At 37.9% G+C, this 27500-nt stretch overlaps 2 protein-coding genes across 2 annotated transcripts in view; one reads left to right on the forward strand and one right to left on the reverse strand.

The window, feature by feature from the left end:
* The window catches only part of LOC138014804 (ATP-citrate synthase-like), an 8509-nt gene extending 910 nt beyond the window's left edge, over positions 1 to 7599 (reverse strand). The window contains exons 1-5 of the mRNA XM_068861781.1: positions 7447 to 7599; positions 2921 to 3044; positions 2703 to 2764; positions 2421 to 2518; positions 524 to 603 (exon numbers count right to left, since the gene is read on the reverse strand). Coding sequence (XP_068717882.1) covers positions 524 to 603; positions 2421 to 2518; positions 2703 to 2764; positions 2921 to 3044; positions 7447 to 7599 — 517 coding nt within the window. The remainder of the gene's footprint in view (positions 1 to 523; positions 604 to 2420; positions 2519 to 2702; positions 2765 to 2920; positions 3045 to 7446) is intronic.
* Positions 7600 to 16037: 8438 nt separating this feature from the next.
* The window catches only part of LOC138041590 (potassium voltage-gated channel subfamily H member 2-like), a 19073-nt gene continuing 7610 nt past the window's right edge, over positions 16038 to 27500 (forward strand). Inside the window, exons 1-4 of the mRNA XM_068887336.1 lie at positions 16038 to 16172; positions 16268 to 16501; positions 19078 to 19203; positions 26060 to 26667. Of these exons, the coding sequence (XP_068743437.1) occupies positions 16097 to 16172; positions 16268 to 16501; positions 19078 to 19203; positions 26060 to 26667 (1044 nt within the window). The 5' untranslated portion in view covers positions 16038 to 16096. The remainder of the gene's footprint in view (positions 16173 to 16267; positions 16502 to 19077; positions 19204 to 26059; positions 26668 to 27500) is intronic.

Below are 27500 nucleotides of genomic sequence, written 5' to 3' on the forward strand. Positions count from 1 at the left end.
AAAAATTTAATTGCCCCCAAAATGGGACGCATAACTCAGTATACAGACATGTAGGAGATACAACTGTTAAAAATAAACTAAAGTATGTGCACATTGTATCAACTTGTGTTCTAAGTAAGCATGTACCTACTTTTGAAGCATACATGTAGTACGACTGGTGTTACGGCTAATCCTTCTTTCAATTAATGAAGGACAACCACTCAGACTTTGCATGCCAAATACAGTACATTCCCTTTGTGAAATTTCATACCTAACAAAATAAGCGGACAGTAAATAAAAATATTTTTTTTATTGTTGATACACTCAAATATGAAAAATGGTTTGAAATAGGCTTCAGGTACAAATCCAAATAATTATTACAATCACATCCTATTGACTCCTGGGAGTGAGACTGTGACAATGTATATTTTACTCTATACGCCCAGGCAATAACAATTATTATTTTCACTCATCGATGGGGGAAGTTCCAGGAGTAAGTGGGTTAGCCGCTGGTGACAGACAATAATAAAAGATGTCTACTTACCGAGAGGATTTATTTCAAGATAGGTAAAATACAAGTCAGTATAAAATTGAAACAAATCACGGATAAAAGTAGCAAGAACCCTGAAAACAAAGAAAAGACCACAATCAATTTTGTCCAGAAAAAATATCATGAGAAGCAGTCCCGATTTCCCCCAAATTTACATGTATTGCTTTTAAGGAAGGTGCCCACTAATTCAATTTAGGTTTTTTGTGCGGTTTTGACTGAATACATGGGAAAAGCCGATCTTAACAAGTGTCATTGAAATCCAAAAAGAAATTGTGGGTAACCATGCCTTTTTTGGATTATAATTACCGGTAATCAACAATATTTTAAAAGCTTTACAATACAAAGCAATGTATGGCGCTCTTTTCCAAATTGAAGCTTAATTATCTCTAAAAAATGTGTAGTTAGCCCCAATTTTCTTTTTGGATACCAAGAGTACTTGCCAAGTTCTGCTTTCTCAGCATTGTTTTGAACCACGCAAAAATAGCCTGCATTAAGCACAACCCATAGAAAACCAAGTATCTCAAGATGCAAAGAATGTATGCGCAATAACAATATTAGGCACCATCCTTAATGATCCATAAAAGTTTGTACATGTATACTGTTCTGTATCAAAGAGCAATTCCACCCAGTAATAATCTACCATGTTTTCCTTAAAGCTCCCTGGTGGTAGTTTACAATTTTGTTGATGAATGATTATTAAAAAATATTGTGAAATTATAAAAATATTATCCTTAATTAAATATCCTTGACTTTTTCTTTTTTTGCAGAACATTCTCCAAGAGTTTCTTCTGAATCAATTCAATTGTTACTTTATCCTCAAGGTCTACTTCAAGTTTCACAGCCTGTAAAATAAGGTTTTCAATTGAAATCATTGCTAAATTCCGAACATTTTTCAGTTTCTGTTTATGCAAGCTCACTGCACATTTTATTCAGTAAGATATATAGTTTAGCGATCATAGTATTCTTGCCTTACATTCTTTAATTAGCACAGGTCAACTTTTACAGTAAAAAAAGAACTTGCTCAGCTATGAATTTCATGCTCTTTCACTGAGTGATGTTTAACATGAGACCATTAATTTTCACAGATCGCCTGAGCCCCAGACAGCTGGATCTATAGAGTCTACGAAAACCATTGATCTGTGGAATGGGCTCGAATTACTGAGTCACTGCCCGCCCACTTTCGCTAGGAAATAGTTCAAAATCTTGAGAGGTGTTAATTTGTGTTCGATGCTACTTTTCAGGCCAGGGAACCTTTCTTGCACTCAAAGTAGTGAACAAGAACAATTTTTTCAATTTCCCCTCGGGACTCATGATGTGAAAACATATCTTTCCATTGTTGTGGTTGTTCCGATATACCCCTTGAAAACGAAAGCTGGCTACTGCTCACAAGGTGGGAAAGGAATTTCATCAAAATGTTTAACTGAAGTGGCTGAGGCAGTCACCTCAGTAATTCAGGCCCATTCCACAGATCGGTGGCTTTCAAAGTACTTTTTCTGCAACTTAAGGGCTTGACATAAATTTTTTGGAAGATTTTTAGTTAGTAACCTACAACGTACCATACTTTTAACTCGTTCCTGCCAAGAATGATACTTATAGATTTTACTTGGTGAGAAATGCCAGCCCATTTTACTGACCTCAATGGGGGCCACTTAAGGAGTGCATGCGTTAACAACAACTAGGTCCCTTTTTGTGCGAGTCTGATACTTCTAGATTTTACTCGTTCTAATGCCAGACAATTAATTTTTACTCATCAGTGGGGCTCAACTCGGGCATGATAGGGTTAATTTAACTGGAAATTGGCAAAAAAAGGTTACATATTATTTTAACCGCATATTAATAAAAGATTCTTGTAAAACAATTTGACAGTTTTAATTCATAAATTTCTCCTCACTTTGCTGTCCACATCTCCGATTTCCACTCCTCCTTCATGATGAAATAAAATGACATCACGTCTCGCTGGGCATAAATGCAGAGGTAAACCTCTTCATTCTAAAATGAAGTAAAGAACATGTTTTACTTATCAAATTACACGTACCTAGTTTATGGTTTCAGGAATGCAAAATTTGGTTCATAAATCAGTGTAGATCTATTCCAAACTACTTAGTAATATTATTGAAAGGCCATACATTGTATTTAAGAACTTAGAGCAGTTTCAAACAACATTACATTGTACCTGTTGATGTTGTATGAATGGTTCAATGATAAATCTCTTCACTGTCCAGTTGCAGCTCCAACCTATCCATCAAAATAAATAATTTAACCAGTGACAAAACCAGTTGAGACTATAATCATCACACACCAACCCCTCCCCACCAAAAATATTATGCAATACCAACCCATCCTCTACAGACAAAGAATAAGGAGAAACATTGACTCACAAAAAAAAATTACCTTCATATCCTTTCCGATTCCTCTCAGTGATCCATTCTTTAGCTTGATCCCCATTTACATTCACTTGAATCAATCCAAGCTTTCCTCGCCGCTTGATCAGCTGATCTGGCTTTACTACAAGTTTCTTGGTAAAGTATAAAAGGTGTTTATTGCTAACACAGTTGCTTACCATTACATGAAACATTTTCAACAAAGGGACCAGATGGCATAGCTGATTTTACACGTAAATATTCCAATCTTTAAGTTTTTTTTCAAAGGGGTTGCAACGTTTTGTACAGTGGATATTTTTATTAATTGAACCAGCACTCAGTCAAGCGTCCACTGACTTACAGGGTGTACGTGACCTAATAAAATCTCATTAACTTAATCCATTGACTCCTAGGAGGGAGACTTAACAGATTTTACTCTGTCTAACGACAGACAATTAATTACTTGTCTGCTGGGCGTCTTAGGCGGCGGGTCTAATTTGCAGGTCGCAGGTTGCAGGTCGCGGGTTGCAGGTCATTGTTCCACCAATACAGAAAGTATCCTAAACATTCTTAAAAGCTAACCTTAGTAATTAGGCCTAAACAAAAGTTTTTAGGCCTAAGTTTAGCTTTTATGAATGTTTAGGATACTTCCTGTATTAGTGAAACAATGACCTGCAACCCGCAACCTGCAACCTGCGACCTGCAAATTGGACCCGCCGCGTCTTAGGATGCCTGAGGGGTGAATGGGTTCAAATGGAGAGGATGAATTCACGCGGCATAAGCCATTTTTAGGTAAGTATAATTTGCAAAAGTTAAAATCAAGGTTGGGAGGGAAATGGAAAGAAAATAATTATTAGTAGTATATAATTATTAAAACAGTGGATGGTGTTAAAGGCATACGCTGATTGGCTACTCAAACTCCAGATATCCTTTGCTATTCACCTCAAGCAACTTGTGAGGGATTTGAGCCCGAAAATGTTGAAATCGTTGGCATGAAAAAAAGACTTAAAATTGTGTTTTCGTGCTATGTTATCTCACTGTTCTAGTATATACTAAAATAACCATCACCTCAGTGTCGGTGGCTAGTGGTGGATATTTACCTTGCTGCGAATATCCACCACTAGCTACCTCCACTTTGGTGAATGGTTGTTAAATAAATTCTGAATTAATTCACTGAAATGACGACAACACTGAAATACACAACGAAATTAGACAAATCTGCAGCACAAAAAACAAAGAGAAAAAATTAATAAAGAACACAAGCTTTAACCAAGATCTCTAACATGCATATTTAAGAAATACATGCATTTACATGTATATAAAAATGAAAAATAAGACAAGAGCGTGAAGTAAATTAGCTTTGCTATCAGATTTAGGAACAGGTGGTTTTCATGTTGTCATCGCTAACATGTTGGTGGAAGAAAACAAAAGATCTCTCATCAAGCTCCTTTCATTTGACCACCAGCAGTTGTAGATAATAATTATCGTTATCTGTGTTATTTAATATTTATTTATATACATTATTTATACAGAAATTCCAGTTCAGCATGGCTGGTTTAAATGGAGATCTGTGTGCCTCTAGAGATTGGTTACAAACCACCTATATGAATCAGAGTGTCGTCTTCAAAGTAGTCATCCGCATAGATCTAACAGACATTTTAACAACAAAGACAACTCTTGGACAACGAAAATCTTAGTAAATTCTTTTTATTTGTAAATTAAGGGTCATGCCCAGGCTAACCTTATATGTGTACACAGCCTAAAAAGCCAAACATTTTTTGAGAACCAAGCAAAATTTGAGACGAACATGTGATTCTAAAAACCCTTTTTTTCACTTTGAAAGGGAAGCCTTTCACTGCAATATAAAATTAAGTGTAGAGAAGTCCAACTTCAAAATTTCAAATTTTTTAAAACAGGCCTATACTGAATACGGTAGTTCTTGATTATTATGGATGTTTGACTTCTTAGATTAAACTTAGGCATGAACATGAGTTCAACCCAATGATGGTAAAAGGACAACAGATATTCCTTAATTATTGTTTGATCAGCCTTTTGCATGTACTTCTTGTTGTTAAAATACATGTAGTTACACACTCAACCCAGTGCTTCTTTTTTGTTATGTTGGTCCTTGCTGCTACAATTCTGTTCACAAAATTTACTTCCATCAAAAAATGGAAAACTTCAAGCAAGGAAATCATGGTCATGTTGCAATTGTGGTTCAAATAGTTTCCTGGTTTAATTTTTTTTCAGCCTGCTTAGCAAGTATTTCCATGGGGTTTCACAGAGGAAAAGGACCAAGGTGCGGGCTTTCAATGTTTTGACCAAGCAAAAAATGGGTCGAGAGCAGAAAATGAAGAGAAGGAGGACAGGAGAGAAGGGAAAGAAACACTTGCCCGCAAACCCCAATAAACATGAGGATCTAATTGGTGCACGGCCTTATGAGATGTTGATAGCTGTTGTCAATTTTTTGTCTAAAGCCGTGTTCACACTCAACGTTACATATGATCAACAGAAGTCACATCTGCGAAATTGAAATACAATAGGGAGACAAAATGGCACCGTTTCGCGTGGCTACCACAATCATCATCACCATGCTTGAGGCAAGATAGCTTCACTCCAAAAAGCGATTAGAAGTTTCATCTGCTCATACCACCACGTGTTTGCCATTCTGTTCAATTACGCACTGTAATTACTTCAAACAACCCCCTTGAGGTTGTTTGAAGTAATTATAATCCAGTTATAATCAGGGACTGTAATTAGTTGATGTGAGCCCATTTCATATTTAATTTGATTATAATTCAATCACAATGGAGACCTAATGTGAACACGGCTTAAGATGGTAATTAAAATTAAAGGCAAAATGATTTGCCTTTGCACAAAAGGCTGTCAAACGCTTTACTCATTCCATGCCTCAAATGACCACTTTAATGGACTTTTATTATTTGATCTTATTTGCCTATTTCTTTGAATAAACTATGCAGTATTGTTACTCACATCCCAACCTACTGAATTAAAATATGAAACAAATCCAATTTTCCAACCTTGCCACAATATCTTTGATTTTTACCGAACAAGAACTCTTAAATAGTCCGACATCTCGCAAGAAACTTGATTTTTCAGGCCTTTCTCCACTTCTAGCATCAGATCAAGAAGTCCACGGATGGTATCAATTGGACGTTCCTTGCCAGTCTCGATCCGCGAGTATAATTACCTCCATAACATTCTTTCCTTTCAGATGGCCTGAACAAATTTTCTGTCGATTGCCGATACTCTCGCATACGTTCAGCAATATCATATTTTTCAGTTTGGAAATGGGCTCTGCATACTCTGCACTTATCGCTTGGTTTGTCCCGCTTTTACAACATTTACTTAGAGATCGGTAGTTTCACGGCAAACACACATGCAGTGCCATGTTTGTTTTTCAAATTAGCAATATACTAAATTTTACTTTCCTTGACAAGTTCTTCTTCATTGGTCTTTTTTTCTGAGACATTCTAGACTGGTGTGTGCTCAAGTGTGAAATTGTGAAAAGACATAATTTATTCAGAATGCTGTAGTTTGGGGGCAAGCGTTTCCTTCCCTCCTCTCCCTGCTCCCCCCTTTCTTCATTTTTGCTCGGTCAAAACATAGGAAAGAACCCCACGGAAGCTCTTGCTACAAAGGCTAAATTTTTTTAAAACCAGTTCAGTTTTGGTTTTCCTTTGTTTCAGATTGTGATCATGTTTTAGTTTAGTTTAGTTTACCAGTTTCAGCACTTGGCCTCCTTCAATTTGACTATTGTCTATTTTTGCTGTTTTTGTGGTCTCATCGATCAGTAGTCCATTCAGAAGATATGCCAAGCTGACCACATTGCTGAAGGAAAGGCCAGCCACAACACTGGGAACTACATGCCCCATGATTGCATTAGACAAAGCAAATCAAAATTGAACTGGTTTGAAGAATTTCAAACCAAAGAAAATTTTGAGCCACAAAAGTTACAAGTATTATAAACCAACTTAGCCCATTAAAAAATTATTTTTCTCTCTTTCTTTCCATTGAATTTCAATGTCACCAAGAATCATTGTGGTTTTCCCAAGACAACCGACTTATGCTGAGATCTAATAAGTTAACAGGTTGAAAATTTATGGGTATTCATAAAAGGCTGATGATATAAAGGCAAAACTTTAACATGATTTAGCAGGTCCAGTTAACTCAACGTAAGAAATTACTGACGTTCAAATATTAAAAGATCAATAATATATAATTATTTCATAATGTGTGCTTCTTTTAAATGCGGAAGGAAATTAGTCAGGCATTTAAACTCAGGTAATCGCGTTGACTTTCAATATTAATGTTTACGTTTGAATTTAAAAATCCAAATATGAATTTCAAATAAACGTTGAAAATATCGTTTTAGACACGACGATTGCACGTGCATCAATTTATTTTGTGAATTAAATTTCCCAATCGTGCCACTTCCCAATCAAGCTTAAAAAATCAAAGTTCCTCTCGACGTTTAGAAACAAGCTGCTAAACACCAATGGAAGCGCTTATTTGCCCAAACAGATCTAAGCTTACCTCCGTTGAAATCCACGGATTTCTCTTCAATACATCTTCCCAGTTGAAATCACTTACAACAACTGCAAACTTATTTTTAACGTAATTGATATTTGGCAGCCATTTTGTGAGTAAAGATTTTCCGTCAGCTTCGAAGATCGCCTTCGCCGACATATTTAAACCACGAACCGTGTGAATCGAGGAGAGAACGCTCTAAGCCTCCTGTTCAACGGACGATATGAGAAAATCAACGATTTCACAAGAATATTTCAACTTGCTACACTGTGCGACAAAAAAATTGAATGATAAACAATGCGCAGACATAAAGCCTCCTTTCCATGAGGGATGGCGTGACAATGACCTGACAGCCACGTGGAAATGAAAACTGTTTGACGTGGCGAAAGCGTGCATACTCACGAGAATACAAAAGTGACCACGCTTTTTAATCCCTAATTTATTTTAAGCAATTGTTTAAAAAATTAAGATGGATCTTTCGTAACTATGTTTGTGTTTTTGCAAATGCACTTAATTTTGTTTGCTTAACGGATGGTGTCATATGAGAAAAAATCTCACGTGCTGAAAATGAAAAATAGGTGCATGAGGCATGTGACTGAACTTCAAACAAGACTCGTTTGCCGTTCCCTGAAGGCCAGCAGGGGTGCACATTCATCATTTGGTTTATTTCATTAACTTGCCAGTCAAGCTGGCAGAGCGCCACAACAGCTTGCGCCAATTACTGTGGACCCTTTTTTCACCCTCCCAACCCTGATACGCAACAGAAGACAGACCACAAGACCGGGAACTACGTGCCCTACTCTTAGCGACAGGTGTGTGGGTTCTTTTACGTCCCACAGGATTATTAACATTGAAGGGTTGTGAGACGGGACCTCCGGCTTATCGTCCTTATCCGAGAAGACTTGAAAGTCTAACCATTTTCAGATGTAGTTACAAAGGCAGCACTTTCTCCTCAGTTATTTAAAGACCATGAGTGCTGGTCCGGCCGGAATTGAACTCGCGACCTCCCGCGTGACAGGCGTGACGGTTTCTATGTGGACGTCTCCTGAGGGGCTCCCCGTCTGTCGTTAAACAGAATATTAAGTCTGTAAGTGCTGCTCTGTGGACGTATAAAGGATAAAGGCTTTCCTTAATTGCCAACGAGGAAGTCGAGCGAAGACGCGAGGCTTGCGAGGCGGCTGGCTTAATGCCGCGCGAAGTATTGCAGCAAGCAGAAAAATTCTCGATCTGGGCCCGGTTGTTCAAAAGCCGATTATCGCTAATCCCAGATTAAAAATTAACCAAGGAGTTTATTACTCCACTACTAAAAGCAGTTCAGCGTTGATATTTGGCAAAACTTTACGTTAGAAGAAGTCAATCTTGAAAAACAAAAATAAGCAAAACAACCTTTCACCAAAAAGTTGAAAACATGAAACAAAAGTTTACGCTAATCCTGGATTAAGCTAATCGGCTTTCGAACAACCGGCCCTGTAATGTAAGGCTACGTAGTGTAATGTAAGATTCCTGGAGATTTTAGACCAATGAAAGCGCGTGTTTTGATGTGTGATGTCATTAGACAAACTTGCATGACGCGTCCGACTATTGATGATCTTGTGCTCGGAGATCAGTGCAAAACACATTTTTCCCATTTCCCTGATCATTGTGTTGTGTACATTTGCTTTGAGTGTTATTTAATATTTTTTTTCGAACCATCGCGTTCTATATTGAGTGAACGAGCTCAAAACTAAACCGGCGTACGTGTTCTTATCGGCCGCTGTTGTCAATTTCGGATTTCGGCCCGCGAGTAGAGCACTTTGTTTTTACTGGGTTGCCAGTATGGCAAACTCAGTCGGAATCTGTCTTTAATTTCGTCGTTTTTTATTTTTCGTGTTTTTTTTTTTTTTCCGTGTCGGAAAAAGTCTTGGCTGTCACTCCCCTGCTAATTGGTGGCTTTGTGCATAGAGCCTTCTGCGCGTATTTCTTAGGATCAAGAGGGGAGTGGGAAATGCGTAGATTTCTCTGGTAGACACAGTAGAACGATTAACTTAACCGGCAATGGCGTCGAAAGTCATGTAACGCGAAAGGCGTTTTAGTGGATCTTTGAACAAAATTTACTCTTATGAAGCTCAATAATGGCAAGCGAATTGGATACTGAACAAGACAGGCGGTCGAATGTTAAAAGCGACGAGTAATGGACTTCGACAACAATCTGACGCCCGTCGATCCGTAATAAAAGTAAGAAGTCTACCTAAAATTATGCCAAGTGACGTGTTTAGAACAACACTGAAACCAAATGAACAGTTCTCTGGTAAGTCAGTATGGGTTCAACAAAGACAGAGAAGGAATCCATATAGTGGATCTGTTATCTCAGTTGTCTCTCTATTTGTATTTACCTGTTCTCAACTCTGCACAGTCTTCCGGTATAACAATTGGAAATTTCACTAATAAGTCATTGACGTGAATGGCGTTTTAGTGGATCTTAAACAAAATATACCCTCATGGAGCTCAAGAATGGATCGTCAATTGGATGAGCAAGACAGCGCTAAAAAAATATATGGATTTTAAGCGACGAGTAATGGTCTTCGACAACAATTTCATTTTTCGCCTTTGGATATCAAGTGAGCTTTGTTTCTAATATTTTACTAGCTTGGTATTATATAAAACACGGAAATCAAATAGCAATTTTTTTATGGATTTAACAAATTAACATTGAGGGAATCGAACGCCTACAAGAATGCATCACAGTGTTTACTCAAGTCGCATCTTAGTTATGTGACAATTTACATTTACCGGTATTTTGTACTCAACTGAGTCAACTCTGCAAAGGTGTAAAATATTTGGAAATGTGACAGTGAAGAATTAGTTGAATGAAAGTTGTTGTCGCTTTTGTGCTTCATTATGTACGTTCAAGGTTCAGATTCTAAAAGGGTTTGATGTGAACTGTCAAAAATGTATTTAATTGCATCTCTTGTTTGCACGCACGCAATTGAAATAGGAAGGTTTTTTTGCCTCTAATAGTAAATATATTGTTTAATTCGATTAATTTTTCGCTGGAAAAGGATTTTCCCGAGAAATTTCCAGCCTTTGTGAACTTTAATATCATATTGTGTAATTTTCGAGCTTAACAAATTTGCATACGTGTGTTGAAATGTGATACGGGAGCATTTTTGTGTCATAGTGTGACGAAAATAAACAGGTCTGTTGGGAGCTTGCTTGAGTTTCAACAAAATGAGCCCCAAAATCGCAAAAAAAAAGTGACACTGATCAATAATAAAGTAGCTGCTATCCCCAAAATGATGGAATTACCTGGCGATAAATAACCTCGTCTTGGAGAGTAAAGTTTTGACTGTTAACCTGAAGAGTTGGGCGATTGTGATCTTTGTGTTGAATTCGCACATTTCTCGTCAAACTTTATAACACTTGAAAGAACAAGAAAACTAACAAAAACAAAAACACGGTATCGGTGTCAAATGATGATTTGACACAGATGCTTCACTGTTTCGCGAGTGAACACGCCGCGGTAACTTCATCACGGCGCCCGCTGAATCCGATGTCACTTTCGATTTTGCGCCGAGTTACTTCTGCAGCCAAAAGTACAATAGCAAAAATCTCCCAAAATGTTTGTCGCTGATCGTAACTTTTTATATTCGGGGTTCAGAATTAATGTCGTTTTCATGTCATAAATGTTGTTGCTGATGGCAAAATATTTTATTCTTGATCGACCTTCCAGAAAACTTCCTTCTGCTCTTCCCAAAAACTTTGTATCGCAATTTATTTACTTTTGCATTAATATTTGTTTCGCATAAAGCAAGCTAACAAAATCAGTTCTTTGCTTGGTCCGCATTTGTTAGCGTTAAAATAGAATTTTCGGTCCAATGCTTTTGTTTTGCGGGGTATATTGTTTTGGTCTCCCATCAAGGTACTAACCCCGCCGAATAAGGCTTAACTTCAGTGAACTTTAGTATAAGCTGTCAGATGCTCAGAGGGCACGCTTAAACTTGTGGTGAAAAGAATTTGTGAGGGAACTTGAAAATTATCAACATGTCAGCCCAGAAGCCAATGTTTCTCGCTTCTCTTTTATTTGTTATTCTTCAGAGACTGGAATGCTGTATTTGAATACCACACAATTCAGTGCCTTCTGATTTTCTGTAACACGTACCACAGGCAACCCAGTGTATGCTTCACGGAAGCATCTCGTTCGTTTTCTAACCATTGAGTCGTAAACAATTTAATTTAATTTTCAAAGAAAATATGTTGTCTGCAAAGTACAAAATTAAACGATCAATTTGACTTGTAATTCATGGCTGCATCTTGCAAAACTTAAACATTCTACAAGTGAAACAACTTTCATGTGCGTGAGAGTTTGACTGGCCTGTTACATACTCCACGCTGAAAAGTCTGAAAACACTTTGGCGATTTTTGACATGGCACTGATTTTATTCAACTTAATTATTGAATATTCCTGTTAAAATTACGGGCGTTCAAAAATTACAGCAGTACTTTCCATATTTAAATTTGCAAAACACGTTGACACCTACATTGTCGTTGGAGATACAAAGTGTGCAATTTCTATTATTGTATTAAGTTGAGTTGCAGTACTTTCGAATAAAAAAATTACAACTACTGTTGGGTGTTTTGGAACTCTGATACAAATCTGTAAACTATGTATTATATTGAATGTTTCGTTGGCACTTAGCGATAGCTACTACTAGTTGATAATCGGTAGATTTGCTGGAACTGATGACGTCGAAAATCGAAATGAGAAATCTGAGCTTTGCCAAGCACCAAAGCCTGAAATTGTCGAAATTACATTTCATTTTTAAGAAAATTACGACATTTTTTAATTTATAAGATATGTTTCGATGTTACGAACATCATCGTGAGTTACAGAATATTTGACAAACCGTTAGGACTATATAACAACTAGGCGAAACATGCATAATTAATTATGATTAAGTGACAAAAATAGATTACATATTTGAGTGAGATACAAGGTGTTTGAAAGTATATAAAGCTATAATATAAAGCCTAAAGCCACTTAAGCTTTATCCTGTAACTGACTATGATGTTCGTAACATCGAAAAATGTAAATTTAAAAATGTCGTAATCTTCTTAAAAATCACATTTCATTTCAGATAAAATGATTAGCGCCAGAACTTGGTAAACTTGGTTAAGACATATACTGACTCCTCTTCAAATCTTCTCTTCACAAAGAATGGACTTTTTTGCCATCTTTTCCTTGTGATCAGACAGCAGCGGTGTCCGCGGATCATTATTTAGCTGCAGTAGCTTATACCGCAGTAGCTATCCAGTCTGTGAACAATTCAGCGACCTTACAGGAAGATCTATGAAAGCTTGAAAGATGGTCCGCAGAAAAATGGCAGATGGAGCTGAACACTGAGAAAAGCAAAATCCTGCGTGTAACCAGAAAACGTACCCCAGTGATCTTTGATTACAGTCTCTAAGGAAAATTAAGGAGGAAAAGGAATAGAATGGCCAAGATGTACATGTTTCATAATGGTCTTGCTGATAGATATGCACCAGTATCTCGTTCCAAGAATTCCAAGTGCGCACAAGTCGTTACATCTACATAATTCGGCATATATAGTTGCTTCGTCTTCAACAAACTACCACAAATTCTCATTCTTTTCAAGATCTATAAAAGAATGGAACAGCCTGCCGCAAAGCATGGTTGAGTTGCCACCCTTGGCCTCTTGGTCCGATTGGCTAATCAGTTTTAAAACCAAGAAATGTCTTTTTTCTCATGTTTTAGGGAAATTCCATTGTTTTATGGAAATCCTGATCACTTGGAAGAATCATCTTTATAGATGGAGCCTAGTAATGGCAGAAGAAGAAGAAGTAATCGCACAGAAATAAACAAAAATTAAACTAGGACAAAGTGCTGAGTTATTGTTTTTTGCTCAGTTTTGCTGATTCAGGGCTTATGATGAAAGAGAGTTTAAATCTGGGCTGCATGGTCTCAAACACTGTTGCCTTGTCGGATTTTATTTCGAGTCACTTTTCAGTTACGTTAGGGATAACAATCATTGACAATTTTTTGGGTGTCAATTGAAATTGCGACCATGATTATGTCGAGGATAAGACCTGAGACCGGAGAAGTGAAAAAAGGCCACAAAGGAAGAATGCTCAAAACAAGGGGTGCCTGGTTAATTGATGAGTCAAAAACTGTTTTTACATATGCAGTCGAAAATCCCTTGGATGCTTACAGGTTTTCAAAATTTTAAATACAGGTTCTTCATCAGTCACTACCAATTAAGTCTGTTTCAAGTCTCCTTAAACAGTTTGGGGGCGTGAGTTGCCTAATTTCTTCTCCACCACCCCGACAGAAATAAAGCAGTGTACACAAAAATTCCCTATGTGGATCAACTGATTTTTCTCACCATTTACTAAATTAACACCTCGGTCACATTCGCGCTAGAACCTTGCTTGCTTGGCCAATATTTGTTTACCTAGCACATTCATAGCTCGTCACAGGTGTGACCGACCAAACATGCGCCGCGATGCTTCTTTGCTTAAAAAAGAGGAGGAGTTGCTTAAAACTTCACAGCTCAGCTCAGCTCAGCTCATCTCAGCTCAAGAGCGCTCTGCAGTGCTCTTGAACTGTGCTAGGTAAACAATTCACGAAAGCTGACCAATAAGGAAGAGGGTGGTAATTTGACAGCTTGATCTCTCGTAATCAAGTTTTGATTAAAGGTGCAGTTGTCTTACGGACGTGTGAATCATATTTGTACTCGAATATGTTCAGGACGCCTTCGCCAGATGACGCTTCCAGGCCATCGCCCATTCCGAACAAGCAAAGCAAGCTACCAATTCTTAACTTATCCATCGCCGGTTAATTGCGCCACCTTCTACGCCTCCACGAAAATTCGTCGAAGGTTTTGCTCAAAACATTTCTTGTAATCCTGCTCAGGCAACTGTTCCAGGAACAGTTGTACGGTTAGACGAAAGAGCTTCGCCTTTCTCATCAGCAGAAACGATTGAAACTAGTCTGGGAAAAAGTTCATCCATTTGCAACGAATGCGCGACTCGAACCGAAGTCTTTTAAGCGCGAAAGTGACCGCGGAAAAGACTCCTGGTGTGTTGCGCAATTTTGCAGAGATAAATATTTGCATATTTCTTGTCGTTTTATGTCAATCAATTTCATTAGTTCCCAGTCCGTACAGTTGTATTTTTAAATTTAAATTTATCTGTAACTGAATAATAATCACTTTTGATGATGTATGTTGTAACATACGAAACGTTAAGTTTAAGTTCAAGCAAATGTTTGTAACCGCTGTTTGCGTTTTATTTTTACCTAAAAGATGGTTTTGGTTGAGAAACGCAAGGAGAGTTTGTACACCTCGTTACTGAAACAAAGAAAATTTAAACGTTTTATGGTTACTGAAAAACTTGTTAGCTTTTGTTAATTTATGATTATCATAATTAGCTTTATTCCTACATGTAACTTATAGTTTTTCTTCTTCCGAGTAGTCTTCTTGGCTTTTAACACTGCCTTCCATATCCAAATGAAAACATCTCGAGCTCTCAGTTTAAAAACATGGGGATTTAAGAGATTTCTGTTTAATGGCTTGTACATTTTTAACGATGTCTCGAATGAATATTTGGACATTTAAAAAATCCCCTTTCCCGTTCTCTCTTCTTTTATTTTTAAGGATCTGGCCTCTGTAACACTCATATCGTTATGCCGCGTCGGCTAAAGAAATGTGAAAGCGCGCAGACCCAAACTGATTAATTTGACCATGGCTGTAGCTTTTCGAAAACGAGTTTGAATGTTGCAACTCACGAAGGCAGTAAGTTTTTTGTGAAAATGTGTTCTAGTATGTAATTACTGAATTAAAGGACAACATCATTGAACTGGTAAGAAATTCACTTAACCTACTTTCATGCCTGATGAGTTTGCCACTTGAGGGACACTTCTTTTCAAAAGTCATATTTGCTTCTTGTTCCATTTTATTCAGGATCTACCTTGGTAGTTGATTATTGCACTGAAAAAATACAACGGGAAAAAAAGAATCAATTCCTTGTCAGATTACTTTCGTTCGGCAGATAAAGGTTTTCTTGCAACTGAAACCTGTTTTCCAAATTAGTGCAAAGCACCTGCCACGAAGAAGTAATGTTTGAACAAGACACTATGTGACGCCCTTCTGTTTAATTTCTCCTTTATCTCCAGAACACGCACTCCTGAAAATAAGCGACCGAAACAAAATGTAAGAAAATATGCTTAAAATCTTCTCAATGGGTAAAAATGAAACGAAATAAATCCACAAATGACGACAAGCTTCTTAATTTTAAAGAAGTAAAACCACTGTTGTATATCTTATTAACGCAAGTGTGTTCTTTTTCCAAAGCATTATTCTTCTACAAATATCAGAAGATTATATAGATGTGAAACTCTTTTTTTTACACTGTTTAATGAACATAGGAAAGGAAACAGGGAATTTTGGATCATTCTTTGTTTGACAACAGAGAAATTTACCAGAAAATTGACCTTACACGGTGTTATCAGTACACAAATACACAATGCTTAGCGAGAACCAATCAGAACACGTGTCAACTTGAACATGTGCAAAACACATTTATCTTTCTCTAAGCGCATATAAGCATCTTTGAATTTTTAAAAGAGATTACGTTCTCTAACGGTGTGTTCGTGATCGCTATGCCAGTAAAGCGGGGCCTTGTAGCTCCACAAAACATCTTTATTCAAACAATCATAAAGAAATTCGATGGTTCACGTGAGTGATTTCAGTTTTAGCAGTGAAACAATTGATTCTTAGTCTCTTGTTCTCAACTTTAACACAAACATGCAATTTGTGGTTGATTTGTGCAGCGGATCGTAACTTCGTCTTGGGGAATGCTCAAGTTGCTGATCTTCCTATAATTTACTGCAACGATGGATTTTGTGAGTTAACGGGTTACAGCAGAGCAGAATTGGTCCAGAAACATTGCAGCTGTGACTTTCTGTGTGGCGAAAACACAGATATTTTTGCCGCCAGACAAGTGAAATCCGCCCTCCAAGGACACCAGGAAAAACACGTGGAAATCCTCTACTACAGGAAAGATGGTAAGGTCACACGGTACGAGGAAACTTAACATTAGGAAAAAACGTATTTTTAAGACAGAGTTACCTCTCACGACACAAAAGAAAAGGCCATAGAGCAGTATCTAGACAGAAATTACTGCGCGCGCGGAAAGAAAAATTCCGTCATAATTTGCCTTTTGTGCTCTTGATTGCGGGTTGCGAAGAACAGACCGGTGTACAGTTATTATGCAACATTGGTTTGAATTGTGTTCAGAGCAATAAATATTTCATTTGTCGGCATCAATGTGATGTTAGCGCGGGTATAATGAAAACATTAGATTTTTATTTGTTGCGCCGGTGTATCTAGGTTGGCGGTATAAATGATGACTGGAGTATATCCAATAGTCAAAAAATATGAATTTTCTTCTGCGAAACAGTCGCCCTCTTTCGTGTTAAAACCGTTCAAAATTCTACTCTTTTAATGGTAATTGCAGTAAATGATAAAGTTTTCATGAAATTAACTTAGCAAGCCAAAACTATACATTATCTTCAAACAAATGATTGGAACGGTAGCAAGTTTGATAAGACCTCGACCGCAGTGTTTTTTCCTCGTTGAATTTACACATAGGAACTAATAAGCCTAAAAATACTGGTTTTGCCGCCTTTCATAATTTTGAGCTTAGTTTTCTGACAGGTTTTTTCATTGTAAACTTCCCAGCTGAGCGCATTAAGCCTTACTTTCACGAGTAACTTGTGTGCTATTTTAATATAACTCTGCTGTGTGGTTATCTGATATTTCGATACACACAATAGAGTGATCATACTTCGTGACATTTTTTTTCTTTCAGTTATTTTTTTGGTTAACCTAAGTTGACATAAACCAAATTTGACATAATATGACCGAACAAACACGGAATATTGTGTGTGAACAAACTCTATGATAAGCTTACTATCATATTCCAGTTTTTTTTCATAATAGCGAGGTAAAATATAATCTCGAAGTAATTTGTAAGTTTTACGAAATCGGTAACATGTACCAAAATGAGGATATCCCTCCTTTTAAGCGCACTGGTTTAAATAAATGTCACAATGCCCCCATTTTAAGAAATTTGTTTCTCCAATGTCAACATTGCGTGGATCTTGAGTGACCAAGGTCAAGGAAACGAAGCTCTAAAACACTACGTACGACCCCACTATACATTTAATACTAACGGACAAAGGTTGGATTTGAGATTAAACATTGTTTTAGGCCTAATTAGGCCTAAAAAGGTATTGCTCCTAATCTCAGTCTTAATCTGAATCCTAATCTTAATTTCAATCCATTAGGAGCAATAATGATATTTACTCTCAAATCCAACATTTGTTGGTTAGTATTCAGTGTATGGTGGGGTCATACATGGTGATTTAGTGTTCTGTTTCGGTGTTTCGCTGTTTCATGGTTTAGTAATCCATGGTCTTGGTGTATGTATAAGTAGTGTAAAGTACTAAGTCTTTGATCAAGCCAAAAACAGCACTATAAAAACAGTACCCCCCCCCCCCCCCAGCCGTTCCCTCTCCACGGCCCCTGGTACAAGTGTGATTTAGCCTAATTTGAATACTCAATTCTCTGTCTGGCTCACTGTTAATCATCCCCCATGTAGAATAATTATTTGAGGTTTAAAACAGTACTGCATGGGTGTCTTTAACATGTTCTACTTATTGTCCAAATTTTGCTTCCATACCTTCCTCTTTAGTGCTGCTGTGGACTTGTATGGGATAATGAGCAATAGACAGAAACAGAGTGTGATAAGGAAACACCCAATTTTGTCTTTAGTTACAAGAGGAATTTACCTCTAAATAGTGAAAATATGGGGGTATACTTTACTATTTCCTCCCTCTTTTAACTGTTTGACGCCTGAACCAGCCTGAACCGGCCATACCTAGTATTTTACTCTGTCTAACGTGAGACGATTTTACTCATCAATGGGGAACCCCCCTGGAGGAGTGAATGGGTTAAAAATATTTTGGCAACCCTGCATTCTTATTGGTATAAGCAATGGGATATGAAGCAGCGCTAATGTACAGAAATAGTCAACAGGAGCAAAAAGGCATCAGAGGAAGTCCTGAAAGTTAAGCAATGCCACCTCGAGAAAGAGGGCACAGTTTTCCCAATGCAGACCAATCAAGGCTTCAAAAAGCTTGGGTGAATGACATTTTAATTTTTTCTAAAAGTTATGATATGCTTTCCGAAAACCTGAACAGTTTAGGGCTGTAATTTAGGAAACATTTAACTGAACAATTTGTACAAAGTAGACAACAGTTGTAACGCAGAAAGAGGCTTCATTGAGACATTTTTATTAACATAATAATAGAGGTAAGTAGTTTTACAGTACATAACAAAATTGAAATGTACATGTAACTTGGTGTGTGCAGGCCACATGAGAAATTTCTTCAGAGTACAGGATTTATTGAATACTGCGTGCTCACTCTCCAAGAAAACTTGCTTGATCCCAATGAGATAGGTGTTCCACCTTTGCATTAAAATCCAATTAACATAGTAAGTATATGTCTGCTGACTTTGCTCTGGGTTCTTAATTAATTTAAACTACTATTACACTTTTGTATTTTTGCTGTTTCAGGAAGTGCTTTTTTGTGTTCTGTGCTTATTGCTCCTGTCAAAAATGAAGAAGGGAGCGCTGTTATGTACATTGTCAATCATGAGGACGTTACATGGTCACCAAACAGAGATGATGTTGCCTTACAAGGTATGACCACCTTTGTTCTGTTCAATGATATTGCTTTAATCCCAGGTCTGGTTATATTAACTCTGTGTGTGACTGCTCAAATTTAACTTCTTCATAGTGATTTAATTAATAATCATGATGATCGGGCTGCACAACGTGGTTATGAATGATGAATAGATGATGATGATGAGGTAGTCTTGGTGATTGTAGCAATATTGATGAACTTATTGCAAAGACTTACAAATTGAGTTAGGTCCACATTGGAGGTTTTGTAATAATATTACAACTTTGATCCAATAATAAATTATGTGGCAGGCTTATCTTTTTCCATTTGTAGGACTTAAGGTTGGTTTACATGTACGATGCAAGCATAGGCACAAGCAACACACGCAGACGCAGTAGCCTTTTGATAATTGGTAGCTTTCAATAGAACAGAAGACACTAGTAATTAACAACAAGTTAATACTCCTGCGTATGCTGCTTTTGCTTATCCTTGTGTCGTATGTGTAAACCAGCCTTAAATTAATTTTAATTTGATCCTTGAATGCAACTGCAAACAGTTTTTTCCCTTCTTGACTTTTCTTTATTTCATGTGCCCCCATTCAGGATGCTGGATTTGCACCTAAAAGATAAAATTAATAGAAAATCTCACTCTGTGATATGATTAAGACATGAGAAATACCTATGACGGAAACTTAAAGGAAACCTCCACTAAAACAAGACTACAACTTCAAAATATTAAACATGATGTTTACAGTCAAAATTGTTCAAACGTTTTCCAATGGAATTGTTTTTATCGAAAATAAATGAATTTCAAAAATGCTTGTTTTTGATTTTCAAATTTCCTGGGCACCACCACCTTGAATAATTGTGACGTGTTATGGTTGCTCTTTTGTATTTGCACAAAGAGCTTTTGTTTTAAAACAATAGATTCGAGATGGCGGCCCCTGGAAAATTTGGAAACCAAAACAACCGTTTTTAAAATCTATTTATTTGGGATACAAGCGCACACATTGGAAAGCGTTCGAACAATTTTGTTTGTGAGCATTATGTTAACTATTTTAAAGATAAATTCCTGTTTTAGTGGAGGTTCCCTTTAAGTTGATTCCCATTTACTATCATTTTTGCAAGCAAGTGAATTAGCAAAAATAGTTATTCAAAGATTACCATTTCAGTCACATGCATCCTTCAATGACTTTTTTTCATTTTTCCAAAACTAAATTTGAGTGGATGTCACTCTCAAATGTTTCCATGACAATAGTCCCGTTCCCTTGGCGACAGTCAAATTCATTATGGAACATTTGATAGACCGTATTCATAAATGGCGACCAATTTATAATTCTTTTGTCGAAGTGCAAATTAGCCTACCAAGCCTTAATACCATACAGTGAATTGAAGAGAATTCTCTCTCTAAAATGAGGCTTGGTAGGCTAATTTGCACGTGGACAAAAGAATTATAAATGTGACCGCCATTTATGAATAAGGTCTATTGCCATTCACCAAAATAGACCTCTTTACAGTTGTTTGCTTAGTTACCTGGCCTTTAAATGAAAGTGAGGCTGGTGTTGACCTTGTTATGATACAGACCTCCCTCCTTTTCTTTTGTTAATGGTGGTGTTGTCGTGTTAATTAGTAGGAATTTATATAAGAAAAGCAGTGAGGTTTATATCAAAACAAGGTCAACTACAGCCTCACTTTCATTCATAGGCCAGGTAACTGAGCACACAACTGTAAAATGGACCATTAGGGCCGATTTACATGGTACGATTTTGTCGCATGCGACAACGGCCCACGACATGATTTACGATTGTTGTGTACGTCTGCAAAAATGTCGTAGCATTTTAAAACATGTTTTAAAACGCTGCGACAATCGTAAAGTCATGTCGCAGGCCTGTCGTGAGCTTGTCGCATGCGACAAAATCGTATCGTGTAAATCGGCCCTTACGTTTCGGAGAATGAAAGAAAGTCGTTGAGGGTCGTGTGTGACTGGTAACTGCTGTAAGTACCAGTACTTGTACTCAACTGAATAGCATTTCTTGGATTAGGATGAGTTTTGTGTAAAAAAAAAAGACATCTCTTTTACGGTGGTTATTTTCTCTGGGTGGCAGTTTTCCTATGCATGGGGAAATTATTTTGTGTCAGTGTTTTTTTTTGTGAATTTTGGTTTATCAAAGCCAAGAAAGTACTACTTAACATCACTTTAATCAGGAAAACCTATTTTGCATCTACTTTCAACACACTTATTCACATGTGTCGAAACTATTATAGGTTGATTCGAAATAGGTTTTTCCTGATTAAAGTTTTCTTATGTTGTTATATAATTTTTAAAAAATTATTATTTCCTACTCATCTGCTAATTTAGTTTCTTTTCTATCAGTTACTGTCAATAATCCTTTTAAAGTTAAGATATTGTTTAACTTAGTTTTTGGTTAGGAACAGTAAGGAATTTTCTTTTTGTTAACTGTGACCAGCAATGTTCATTTGGAAGTCTGCCAGAGCAGAAACTACCTGTAGCCTAACTACTTGTTGAAACTTGATTTAATTCTGAAATTAGTTTTGGTTTCATTTCATTATTGATGCAGTATTTAACAAAACGATTTTTGACGGGGTTCAGACCTTGTGTTCCATTTTTATTGCAATCGCAAAGAACCAGGTTTGCATTGGGTTCAGACTTAACATAAGTGACATGACAACATGTATCGAGTTAAATTACTTCATCCTCATTATATAGGTGTGTTCATTACTTGTGATGCACTGACATCATACAGCACTTAACATGACAATAGCAATAAAGATGATGACGTTGATGATGATAAAAGTAATGACAAATGACATGTAAATAATGGTATTCAACAAAATACTGAGAAATTTCAGGGTGACAAAAATCTTGGAAAGTGAAGAGCTTTTGATCTTTAAAAAGCCCATTTCGTATGCTTAGTCCTTTTAAAGAGGGAAACTTCTAACCATTTCATAAAAAAAAAAACCCTTTTTTTTCCAGGGTCCAGAAACAAAAGGGGGCCAAATCTGAAATTTGGTCTCATTCAACCTAGAACCTGGGCTCTTTCTCTTCTTCTCCCTTGTGGCACTTAACTAAAAGTAAAGTAAAGTCAATTTATTTAACGTCGGTAGTTCCTTCAGTTACGAAACTTGTATCAATGGAAGCCGACGGTGCGCCTTTAACCCCCCTCCCTCTGTCAGTGCTCCGTTTCACGGATATTTAAAGCTATAGCTACACTGATCAGAGGAAAGTGGAAACAGACGTTGAAGTCACCAAGGATCGAAGTGGGGACCCCTTGCTCCGAAAGCTGCACACTAGCCAACTGAGCTATGCCTGCAAATGTTGGTTTTTGAGGAGAGGGGAAAACCGGAGTACCCGGGGAAAAAACCCCTCAGAGCAGAGTAGAGAACCAGCAAACTCAACCCACATATGGCGTAGAATCCGGGAATCGATCCTAGGCCATATTGGTGGAAGGCGAGTGCTCTCACCACTGCGCCAGCCCTGCTCCCCTAACTACAGAAACACAATGGTTGCTATGGAAGCTTTTTAGTCAAGAGCTCTACAAAAAGGTTGCATGGATGGTTAAAGAGTAACTTCTTCAATGGAAATCTGACATCACATCAATCAGAATGCGCATGCGCAACTAGTCCCCGTCCTCTGCCGTGCGTTTCGGTGAAAAACATGTAAAAACTCTCAGGAAACAAAAGAAAGAGGCGGTTTTTTCACCGGATGGGAACCGTACGATCTTTTTTTTTTATTTACTGTAGCATGGAATTTCTATTTGGACAAAAAAATGGAACCGATATTTGGAAAAGTGCACCAAAGGAAGGCCTGAATGACGTCATAATTTCTTTAAGAAATAACTTTAAAAAAAATCCATGCTACAGATTTTGTTTAACTGTTCTGGTACTGTTCCGTTAAAAATTTGTGAAAAACATGGTGAACTCGCGGAGTTTTTAGGCAGTCTCCGTTTTGGTCACGTGATTTACCAAATATGGTTGTAAGTTGAACCAGACAAAGAGGGAAAAAAGGTAACTGTAGAGCTAGCTAAAGGGACTATAAAAATGATTATTTGAAGGGGTCCACAACATTTTGGTAGTTAAGAGCCACCCCCTTAATTAAATGAAGCCTTATGGGTGAACTGAGGGCATATTGAATATCATGGTAATTACACCGCTTTGTTTAGTTTAATGTGTGCATGCAGCTGTTGCCTTAAAGATTTCCATACAATTTGATGTCGGAAGCCCTCAGTCGGGTATACCTTTTACGCTTCAATTACGCTTCCAACCCCGGCTGTTGTAATTCATCTTCGTGAAGTTTGTTCTGGTGAACGACAACATCGAGGCTTTTGTGGTTGGTCTGAGTAGTTTGCCTCTGACTTAACGGTAAGATCGCTCATTTTTTTTCCCTGGCGCTGAAATGTTATTCAAGGACGTTGGAAAGCCGCCGTTAACGATATTAAGACCTCAGACAATAGCTCGCAAAAGTTGAATTTTATATTCTAGGGAACACTTTGCCAAACCTCATTTTCATTTTAATCAAATGACATTAAACCTCGATTGATGCGATGTCGCTTTTGATCTTACATGATTTAATGAGTGGCATATTTAAAAGTGACGATGGTTTTCATGGCAGTCAAGTATTCTTTAATTTTAGAAATCACATTACGTTTCTGATATAAAGAGAACTGCCAAAAATGAATAGTGGATTTTTCCAGTGAATTATTGAATTCGAAAAGACTTAGACGGAAATGGCTGTAGGCAGAGTGCAAGTTCAAGTTTTGTGCTTTAAGATGTTGCCAAGCTTCGACACTGAGATTGTATTGATTTTCGTAAAGTAAAATTGAGCGATCGTTCGCTTTCAAATGGTCCTAACAAAACTCATCCAGAACGACGTACGTTGTGCTTTGAAAAACGATTGCAAGCCGGACAATCGTGAACAATCCAACCAGCCGAGATAACGAAATGTTTGAAGAGATTGAAACTTCACATCGAATATCCCTTCCTCAACAAAATGGGCAATCGAGAAACATTTTAGATAACTTAAAGCTGAGGACCATGATAGATCAAGTTATTTTGTGCCACTCGCGCTGATTTTAACCCTGAACAAGTGAGATCTTCATGTTGCTCTTTAGATGAAATCCAAAACTGCCATTTGACCAAAACAGGAAAATCCATTGAATTACGCTGTTCAAGTTGGCTAGTTACATTGCACAACAGTTGACAATTCGCACGATCTGTGAAAGCGCAAAAGATTATGGTTTAATATTCTAATTTACATCGCCAGTAGATCGTGTACGTGCCAAACCTGCAAGAATTATTTTCGCACTTTTCCACAAATTGTACCATATTAATCTGTCTGTGTGGCCCGGTAAACGTCTCAAACGATGGTGGGCGAAACACTCTTAATCGTTTTATTTTTCATCGGCAATACTGTTTTTGTGCGCAAAACCAATTTAATGAAATTTCGCGAACGCATTGTTGGGTCATCCTCGGTGAAAAAAACCTGTAAAACTCACCGGTGACGCAAAGCAAACGAAAAGGGAAAAATGCTTGAAAGAGGGTCTAATTCTGACAAAATAAAGCAAATCTCCACGCGTTCTCATGGCCCATGGCCCGCACTGAGGATAACCCAGTTTTCAAAAGCGCTACACTTCTCGTTGGTTTCATTTGGTGCAGGTGCATGTAGTTTTTCCTTTGTTTCCGCTGTTAGCAAACGTGCTTAGTTTTTGTCATTTATCTCCTGTTTTCGGAAGAAAAAGGCGTTAGCTCCAAAAGTAACCAATTGCTGTTTCAAACAATTATAGTAATGTCTATAGCTCCTGCATTTCCATTGCTTTTACTTCCGAAACAAGCAGCGGTAGATGCGTTCTCGAGCACCATATTCACATCGCTGGGAGTCACAGGTTTTGTTATGTTTTTACCATTTATCCGCAATTAGATTATTTTACAGTAAAAATGGCCTTAGCAATAGTACCGCGAGAGGTTTAACGGATTAGAAATATTCTATATTCATTGCTTATAGCGATTTTCAACTGTTAGTCATGAAGGCCCCAGCTTTTCAAAGGGTGTATAGCGCGAGCCATTGGATAAATCGCTAAACTCGATTGGTTTTGCTATTAATATATAGCCTGTTTATCCGCTGGATAGTGATTTATCCACCTTTTGAACAACCACAGCCGAGGCTAGGTTGACTGCAACTTTTCTTTGCTTGTCATTTACGCCTGACTCAGAACTGTGTTTGTCAAAGAGTGCCACAAACGTTGGCTTACAACCAGTTTTATTTCGGCGCTGTATATATGATTGCCTTGTCTTTATCTTTGTTGAATCTTGCTTTACAAATTTTAAACAATTATTGGATGAGGTTTTTGTGATATCCAGAATAATCAAGGTCGAGGTAAGGGTTATCAGCCGAAGCCGAAGGCTGAGGCTGATAACCCTTACCGAGACCTTGATTATTCTGGATATCACAAAAACCGAATCTAATAATTGTTTTATTATACATTGAAGGAAAAAAAAAACGGTCACTGTTGTGCTTCTTCACTGACAGCAAGCAACACAAAGCGCGCGAACTTGACATGATTACCCTAAGAAATCATGCACTGCGGTCATACATGACATGATTACCCGTGACCTTGGCTGACCTTGACATGATTAATGTATAATCTGCAGTTATGACGTCACGGGCGCTGATTTCGAAAATTCACTGTAGGCTTTCGGCCAATCAGGAAAGAGATAGTGAGCTCAATGTATAATAATGTCGCTAAGCGGTGTGTGCATAGACAACGAAAACCACTTTGCAAAGCACTTTCGGGCATAATCCTCCCAAAGTGTGGCAGTGTGTGTGTTTTCATAGTTTTCTCTCGTTTGAATTTTGCAGGGAAGTGTTTCCAGTTTCCATTGCAAGTAAACAGGGTCCCTGCCTTTCTTCAGCGAAAGTGGAAATCAGATAGTGAAGCAGTTGTACCGGATGAAGACGAAGAGAGTGTTAAAAGCAGCCGGGATCCAGAAACACACTACACTTACACATCGAGCGGAAACAGTGACATTGAGTCGCCTCCCGGTGTGCCCATCATGAGTTTGCAACTTCCCACCCCTAACCCCACACCTCCGCTTTTGTCCCCGACCCCAGGGAAGTCCTCAGTGGATGTATCTACGTATACTCCGGAAAAGCGACGATCGTTGCCTCTCAGGCTGTCTCCTTTGACAAATGTGTCAAATCTGTCACCCAACTGTGTCGGTGAGGCCGAGTCGCTTCTTAAAGAAGTCACATCCTCGCCTTCCAAAACAGGGAACATGCTGTATATCCCAGAGTTGAAAGGACGCATCACCTCCGCTGCGTCCGAGTCCTCGCTGTGGAATTCCAGGAACAAGTCACCGAGGCTGGACACCGGGAGTGTGGACTTTAGAGGTTCAACGGTTCTAACATCGCCCGTAATGAACATGCAACAACTGGTTCAACCGAAAAAGACAGAGAAAGTTGCTCAGGTATTCTTGTTTTCTTTTGCCATATTTTTGAGGTCTTTTGAGAGGAGAAGTGAATGGAAACTTATATATTTACATTATACATAAGGAAGTTTACAGAAACAATGAACTCCCAGTAGAAGGATGCTGTACCACCATGTAAAATCTTCTCTCCTTATATATAGGTTCATTGTAAATTCAGTTCTAGTGTACTTCGCTAACAATGTAAAACCTGGACAGTATCATGAATAGATGCAAAACAGTTACAATAGCGCTAATGTTTATTTTCAAGCTTTATCTTCGTTTAAGAAACTATGACGGCTACGACAACAAAAAACGTCTCTGCAAAATACTTTTACGCTTTCTCGAGTATTTTGCAATTATTCCATCTTGTTATATACCTAGACTTTCATTCAACAAAACGAGCGCTCTGATTGGTTGATTCTTGGTCACGTGCCCTTGAACAAATTCAAATGTCTCCTACCGGGATACAATTTCGCAGTTGTTGCCCGCTCTGGATGTTTTTCTGCGATTGTTTAAGGAAAAGTGTAAATATATAACAAAGCATTTAATGTCTGGTCCCTCGGGAAACTAGTTAGTTTTGTTTTCCCTCGAGCCCTGATGTTTCCCTTGACTTCGTCGAAACATCAGGACTCTCGGAAAACAAAACTTACTGTCTCCCCAGGGGACCATACATTCAGCTTATAATGTTCACGTGCTGCAGCATGGGTGAACTCAACCTCGTTCGCAGGGTCTCTCTTCTTTGCTAAAGGAGGCAGAAAAGAGAGATCCTGAGGACGAGGTTGAGGTGAATTATCCCATAAGTGAGTTGAAACGAGCCGTCTTCAGGAAAGACG

The sequence above is a fragment of the Montipora capricornis genome, chromosome 1 (assembly GCF_036669925.1).
Source record: "Montipora capricornis isolate CH-2021 chromosome 1, ASM3666992v2, whole genome shotgun sequence".
Taxonomy (NCBI): domain Eukaryota; kingdom Metazoa; phylum Cnidaria; class Anthozoa; order Scleractinia; family Acroporidae; genus Montipora; species Montipora capricornis.